The sequence below is a fragment of the Penaeus chinensis genome, chromosome 9 (genome assembly GCF_019202785.1).
Source record: "Penaeus chinensis breed Huanghai No. 1 chromosome 9, ASM1920278v2, whole genome shotgun sequence".
NCBI lineage: Eukaryota > Metazoa > Arthropoda > Malacostraca > Decapoda > Penaeidae > Penaeus > Penaeus chinensis.
Window position 1 is genome coordinate 17,777,853 of NC_061827.1, and position 7,500 is coordinate 17,785,352.

Sequence of the window (7,500 nt, forward strand, 5' to 3'; positions counted from 1 at the left end):
ACGGGCCCGTCTCTCACACTCCCCTCGCATGTGGTGGCTGGGACAGGAGCGTGAGTGTGTGTGTGTCACCTCTCCCTGCCTCTCAACACTCTATGACCTCTGCTTACAACGTTTTTTTTTTTTTTTTCTCTTGGGTGTTGGCTAGGCTGTGGGTCATAGCGTGAGAGGCAGGGAGGGAGGAAGGAAGGGTGGGAGGGAGGGAGGAAGAAAGGGCGGGGAGGAAAGAGGGAAGGAGGGAGAAAATAGAAAGAGAAGGAGAAAGGGGATGGGAAGGAAGTGAGAGAAATGGAGAGTGGTAGGGGGTGGGAGGGAGGGATGGAGAAAAAAAGGAGATAGAAAGAGGGAAAGAGAGAGAGAGAGAAAGAGAGAGAGAGAGAGAGAGAGAGAGAGAGAGAGAGAGAGAGAGAGAGAGAGAGAGAGAGAGAGAGAGAGAGAGAGAGAGAGAGAGAGAGAGAGAGAGAGAGAGAGAGAGAGAGAGAGAGAGAGAGAGAGAGAGAGAGAGAGAGAGAGAGAGAGAGAGAGAGAGAGAGAGAGAGAGAGAGAGAGAGAGAGAGAGAGAGAGAGAGGGGAGGGGGGGGGCAGAGGCAGAGAGAAGCAACTATTGTATGTCATGAAGGAATGTTATCGAGTAGCCAAAAGAGAGTTCCATCCCCCATCCCCCCCTTTTAGAGCTTATTAGAGCTCATTAAACCTCTATAAAAGGACTGAATAGAAATGCCTCTCGTTGTGGCCCTGACTTACGAAAAGGTTCGGGGGGTGAGTGGGTAGGGAGAGGGGGAGGGAGGTAGGGGGTGGCACGGTGCCAAATGTCCCGCGCTCGTATGTGGAATGTCAGCAGAAAAACTAGCTTTGTTGAAAACGTTCACGGCCATGAGGGGAGATTCATCGACAGAAGTAGGGATGTAAGTTAGTGAGGTAAAAAAAAAAAAAAAACAGATTTAGATTTAGAAATTACACGTCTCTTCCCACCACACTGCCAACACGTTTCCACTGCCAACGTCACTTCTTTCACGCTGCAAGGGGGGGAATTTAAATAGGTATAGATAGCTTACTCCACACTTACCTTACCTGCGGAGGAAAATACATGTTTATTCATCTATTTCATCAAGGCTGTTAGTAGTTAGAAAAGGAGGAACTGCAGATATGTATGGAAATATTGCATACGATGATAATTAAGTTTCTTTTTCAACCTGTTACATTTCCCATTCTTTAGGTATACGTTCACTAACACATAAATGGAATGTAGAAAAATAAACTAAGCAGATTAGAGAAAAAATTATATTAGTCACACGAGAAAAGTCGAAAATATGTTATGTCGATACGTACGAAATCTTTTACAGGACATGCTACGTGCCTTATCTAAAACATGACACGCGTAAGCTTATCTATGTACTGTCTATGCTGATTATCATATGAGGATCACAGGAAGCTTAGACTGGCAGAGATGAGTTTGTAATTGATGGGGGTTCCTTGGTGGTTATGCTATGACGTCATGAGTGGGCTGCTAGATCGTTCATGCAAAATAACACGACAACTGCATGTTAGAGGAACCACACGAGCGAGACATCGACGCGGCACACGCACACACAGGCGCAAGATCGAGGCGGGGTCTTCGCGATCCACCGCCCCTCTAGACACCTCCTTCTGTACCTTCGTCGACGCCACTGGTCTGGCCGGGGCTTTCGTTGCTTCGGGTTCGTGGGGGGGTCTCGGCGGGTCGGGCCACGCGTCGTCCGGCTGGTCTTCGGGCGAGGTCATGTCCCAGTAGCCTGCCTGCTGGACGGGGCCGGAGGAGGTCCTCTTGACCCAGGGGGCGACAGGGCGCACGGGGCCGGAGGCTGCAGGGCGTTCCCTCGGAGGAGAGTCCTCGTCCCGCGAGGAGTGCCTCTCGAAGGCCATGATGCGATTGCTCACGGACTGGCGCACGTACTCGGGAGAGGGAAGGTCGTCGGCCTCCTCGCCCCTCTCATCCTCGTCCTGGATGCTGGGCAGGATGGACGTCGGCGGCTTTATCCTGTCCTCCTGAAAGAAGCCCGGCGGAGGAGGTAGCGCTGGCTCGCCTGGGGCCTCGTCCTTCTCCAGGGGGGGTGGGGGAGGGAACTCCGGCTGAGGAGGGACGCTCGTGTCGGGGGCCCTGCTCGGCCTGGGTGCCTCCTGACCGGCTTCGGAAGGCTTCGCGGTCGCCGGCGGGGGCTCGGGGGTTTTCACTTTCCTCTCGGGCTCCGGCGGAGGCGCTGGGATCAGCGGCGCCGTAGCAGGCGGCGGAGGGGCCACGACAGACATGCTCTTGGCTTCGGGGGCAGTCGGAGGTGCTGCAGACTTTGCCTCACTCGCAGTCGCCGAGGGCGCTGAAGGAGGGGTGGCTGCTGATGTGGTAGCGACTGATCTTTCTGGGGCTGACGGCACAGAGGGTGAAGGGAGTCTCAGCGGGGTGGGAGCGGCCGTACCTGCCGAAATGGGCGGTGTGGCGGAGGTGACTGCGGGCTTAGGGGCCTGGGGCAGGGCCGGTGCGGAGATGATCTCAGCTGCAGTCTGTTTGGGCGGCAGTGGCGGCGTGGGTGAGCGGGCGGAAGACAGTTCAGGCAGCACCAGGGGAGCGGGGGGCGGCGGACGCGGCGGCGTCCCTGCCTTACTGCCAACAGGCTCGTTCCGGGCAGACGCGGGCGCTCGCGAATCCGCCGAAGGGGAGGGCCTTGAGACACTTGGGCCAGGCTGAGGTGAGGATGACTTGGCTGCGGCGGGAGGCGCTAGAGAAGGGCCCGCCGGATCTTTCACGGCAGGGGAGGCGGGCTTGCTGGCAGCAGGGGCAAGGGTAGCGAGATGACTGGCAGGAGCAGATGCTGCTTGGTTGACAGCAGGTGCGGGAGAGGCGCGTTTGCTGACAGCAGGGGCAAGGGATGCAGGGAGGTTGGCAGGAGGCACGGGAGAGGCGGGTTTGTTGACAGGAGGAGCGGGAGATGCTGGTTTGCTTGCGGCGGAAGTCGACGTGGAAGGAGTGGCTTCAGGGATGGACGTTGCACCTTTGCTCGTAACCGGAGCGGGCGTTTCAGACTTGACTGCGCTAGCTGAAGGGGCTGCTGACTTGGCTGCACTAACTGAGGGAGCTGCTGGCTTGACTGCAGGGACTGCAGGGTCTAGAACAGGAGCGGTTGCTGGGGGAGGCAGCTTGGATGCAGCTGCGGGCGTAGCGAGCATTGAAGCAGGCTGAGGTTGCTGAGGCAAGCCTTTCCTCAAGAGTGACTCAGGTGCGGCAGCGGTTGACTTAGCTGACTCTGCAGCGCTGACTTCCTTTTCCTTGTCCTGCTGCACCGACGGCCTCCTCCACGGTGCCTGCTGAAGGGGCTCGGCCCCTTTCGGAGCCACAGACGGTGGGCCTTCGCGGTCTGAGGCTGCACTCACCTCTGCCTTCGCGCTGCGCCATGGCGGATGCTGCTGCTGCTGTTGCTTCTGTTGCTGTTGTTGCTGTTGTTGTTGCTGTTGTTGCTGTTGTTGCTTATGTTGTTGTTGCTGCTGCTGCTGTTGTTTCTGTTGTTGTTGTTGCTGTTGTTGTTGCTGTTGTTGTTTCTGTTGTTGCTGTTGTGGTTTCTGTTGTTGCTTAAGTTGTTGTTGTTGCTGCTGCTGCTGCTGCTGCTGCTGCTGCTGCTGCTGCTGCTGCTGCTGCTGCTGTTGTTGCTGATGTGGCTGCGTAGGAGCTGCTTTGCCAGCCGGTTCGGCCGCAGGCCTCGCCTTCCGCCAGGGTGTTGGGGATCCCGGCTCCGACGCGGCAGCCGCGGCGCCGGCAGCGACAACGGACTTGCTCTCCGCCTCGCTCTTGACACTGACCATTGTCACGGTGTGCTGCTCGAAGTGCGAGGCCTCCTGTTTGACGACCGTGGTGCGAGCGGAGCCTCCGGAGGTCTGTGCGGGTGCGCCTTGCTGCCCGACGCCCTGACCTGCACTGGCACCCTGCCCGTCCGTGCCCTCGCTGGCGGGCTGGTGAGTAGGGCCAGCGGCACGCCCTTCGCTCGTATTCGGGCCGACGCCCCTCGCCGGTGCGTCGGACGCTTTCTGATTCAGCTGGCCGAGGGACTCTGAGCGGCGGCCCTTGTGAGGCTCCGAGGGCGAGGTGCCTGTCGCCAGTGTCGTGCGCGGCGCCCTGGACGGCGAGTCGGTCCTGGACCTCATCTGGTCGGCCCAAGGCAGCGGGCGCGCGAGGGACTCCGACGAGAGCGCCCTGCGGGACAGGTTGGTGCCGAAGAGGGACTTCCGAGGAGCGACGGGGCTGGCGCCGGGCGACGGCCGGTTGAAGTGGACGGGCTTCGGCTGCGGCTCCGTCACGGTGCTCGTGGGGCCCGCGGGCTTGGTGGCGGTGCGGCGCGAGGGCGGCGCCGCGATGGTGGCGTACACGGCCGACGGCAGCGGCGGCGGCTGTGCGTCAGGCTCGGCCCAGGGCGGCACCGCGCGTTGGCTGGGGGCTTCCTGCCGCGGCGGCCACGGCGTCTTGCCCCGCTGGGCGACCTCCATCGTCACCTCCGCCATCCTGGCCCTGAGAGCTGCCTCCTTCGGGGCTCCTGTAGCGGCGGCCTTCGCGGGGAAGAACTTCTTGCGGCGTTGCTTGGGCGAGCCGTCGGGCGTGGACGGCGCCGATGTCTGGTACCCGGTGGGGCTGTGGTACCCCGGGGGAGTCGAAGCCCGCGAGTCAGAAGGCGATGACGGGGAAGACTCGCCGCTCTGACGGCCGCCAAAGGGAGCGAGAGTGACAAAAACGGTGTTAGCGAAGACATAGTGAAGAATGACCGGGATATAACCAGAGATGATCCAGCCAAAAAATAACAGTAAAAAAAGAAAGAAAAAATGCATAGAACTCCAACATTCATATCTCCCCCAAATGCAAATACGAAGTCCATTTGTCGAGGACCTCGAAAGGAATGTTTTCCAACGTGAACGGATCGAAGATTGTTTTGCGTGTGCTCCGTGAATGAAGTAAATTAATAAATCAAAGAATTAATCAATATGTAACTGAATAAACAAATAAGTAAATAAAGGAAGGAATTCGTTGAGAGAAGGAATCTATCATAAAGGGAGTTTACAATGACACAAGGATTTTATTAGCACAGTAATACTAAAAATAATGACAATAATGCTACGAAACACAATGGTAATAAGTAGATAATTTAACATATTAATAATTACTACTACTACTGCTACTATTGATGATAAAAACAATAATGGTTATAATAATAATAGTGATAATAATTATGATAATAATAATAATGATAAAAATAATAACAATAATATTAGTAATAAAAATATTAACAATATAAACACCACTGTCAACAATTAATGATGATAATAATAATGATGATAATAATAATGACAATAATAATAATACAAAAAAAAAAAAAATAATAATAATCAGGATAAAAGACAACAACAAGAGCAACTGTAATAATAATGATAATAATAACAATGACAACAAAAATAATGATGACAATAATAACAAGAATGGTAAAAAAAAATGAAAAAAAAAATAATGATAATACTGATAAACAATAAATCAATAGACCCAATTAATATGTACTGGAAACAATTCAGGTAATGTATAATCCATCATATACCAAACCATAACAAGATAATCACGTGACCAGGTGAGACGAGGTCACAGAGAACGCCTCCAAATAAAGGTCAAGTAGCGCGGCGTCGTTACCTGCTCTCGATCGATCCGTCTATTGCGCATGCGTGGTTCACGGCCCACCTTCGTCAGCCTTTTGCGCGTCTGTTTCTCTTTTGTTTCCCGCTTAAAGTCGATAATTTTTTCGTACATATATATGTCGTAGTGGATGTGTATTTCGAATGCGCACTCTTGACATTGTTTTTTCAGTTTTTCGCTATTGATTAGTTTGAGGGAAGGAGAGGTGTGCTGATCTCTTCTGCGTCGTTCTGGGTCAAGGTCAAGAGGTTAAGTTGTCGTGCTCTATTTCAGACGCGCTCGTGCTGGTTCATCTGTTGTCTTTTCGCTGTTGTGTTGCCATTGGTATTGTTATAAAAATGACTATCATCATTATCGTTTTCACCAGTAGTGCTGATGGTAATAAGGATAAGAATAATAAGATAAAATAAGAATAAGAATTACAATAAAAAGGACAGCTAAAAAAATGCTCTTTAAGGATCACAAAGGAAAGACACACGAAGAGAAAGAGAGAGATGACGAAAAGGCGAAATAACGAGATGATAATGAGACTAATGCACGATAATTATAATAATTGCTTGATTCTGCTTCTTGCAACCGGTAGGTCGAAATGGAGATGAAAATAGTAATAACGATAATGATGTACAGTAACTGCAATTTGTTTAATTTTTCATGTAATCACTTGGTCGGTAATCAAAGTGGAGGCAAAAGGGAGGTTGGAAGGAGGGAGAGGGAGGGGGCGGATGTGGAAGAAGAAGAAAGAGAAAAAGAGAGAGGGAGAGAGGGAGAGAGCGAGTAAACGAGAGAGAGAGAGAGAGAGAGAGAGAGAGAGAGAGAGAGAGAGAGAGAGAGAGAGAGAGAGAGAGAGAGAGAGATAGGGAGAGAGAAAGGGAGGGAGGGAGGGAGGGAGCGAAGGAGGGAGGGAGGGAGGAAGAGAGAGAAAGTGATTGCGAGAGAGAGGAAAAGACAAAAAGTTAAAATAGATATTAATAAATATATAGATAAATAATCAAAAAGGCACAAAACCACTTTCATCGGCAATCAAACAATACTATTGAAAATACCAGGATGCACGAGAGGGAGCAGGGGCGTGGCCACCAGTCACTGCAGGCGTCGGCGAAGGAGGAGGCGTAAAAGGGGGGGTGGGGGGGGGGCAGGGCACAGGAAGTGGGGGGAGGGCGTGGGGTCTGGGGTCCCCTTCCAAACGCGAATCTTTCCCTCGTTCATCCCGCTGCGTATTTCGGCTGTTCCTTTTGTTTGTCGTCTTTTTCCTTTCGTTTCATTCCCTCTGTTCTTATTCTCTGTTTTGTTACATCTTTTTCTGATTGGAATCGTTGCTTGGTCTTTCTCTCTCTCTCTCTCTCTCTCTCTCTCTCTCTCTCTCTCTCTCTCTCTCTCTCTCTCTCTCTCTCTCTCTCTCTCTCTCTCTATCTCCCTCTCTCTCTCTCTTTCGATCTCGATACTCATCTCCATCCTTATGAAGCGCTTCTCTTTAGTATGTACTCTCCCTTCTCTCTCTCTCTCTCTCTCTCTCTCTCTCTCTCTCTCTCTCCTCTCTCTCTCTCTCTCTCTCTCCCTCTCTCTCTCTCTCTCTCTCTCTCTATCTCCCTCTCTCTCTCTCTTTCGATCTCGATACTCATCTCCATCCTTATGAAGCGCTTCTCTTTAGTATGTACTCTCCCTTGTCTCTCTCTCTCTCTCTCTCTCTCTCTCTCTCTCTCTCTCTCTCTCTCTCTCTCTCTCTCTCTCTCTCTCTCTCTCTCTCTCTCTCTCTCTCTCTCCCCCCCCCTCTCTCTCTCTCTCTCTCTCTCCTTATTTCTTTTCTTTTTATC

The 7,500-nt window shown here is 52.4% G+C and overlaps 2 protein-coding genes across 4 annotated transcripts in view; both read right to left on the bottom strand.

The window, feature by feature from the left end:
- Positions 1–3,486, bottom strand: part of LOC125029293 (basic proline-rich protein-like) — a 25,138-nt gene extending 21,652 nt beyond the window's left edge. For all 3 annotated transcript variants that reach the window (XM_047619195.1, XM_047619194.1, XM_047619193.1), the window contains exon 1: positions 1,651–3,486. In XM_047619195.1, the coding sequence (XP_047475151.1) occupies positions 1,651–3,195 (1,545 nt within the window). In that variant the 5' untranslated portion in view covers positions 3,196–3,486. The remainder of the gene's footprint in view (positions 1–1,650) is intronic.
- Positions 3,263–7,500, bottom strand: part of LOC125028702 (histone-lysine N-methyltransferase 2D-like) — a 39,583-nt gene continuing 35,345 nt past the window's right edge. The window contains exons 7-8 of the mRNA XM_047618178.1: positions 3,562–4,710; positions 3,263–3,412 (exon numbers count right to left, since the gene is read on the bottom strand). Of these exons, the coding sequence (XP_047474134.1) occupies positions 3,263–3,412; positions 3,562–4,710 (1,299 nt within the window). The remainder of the gene's footprint in view (positions 3,413–3,561; positions 4,711–7,500) is intronic.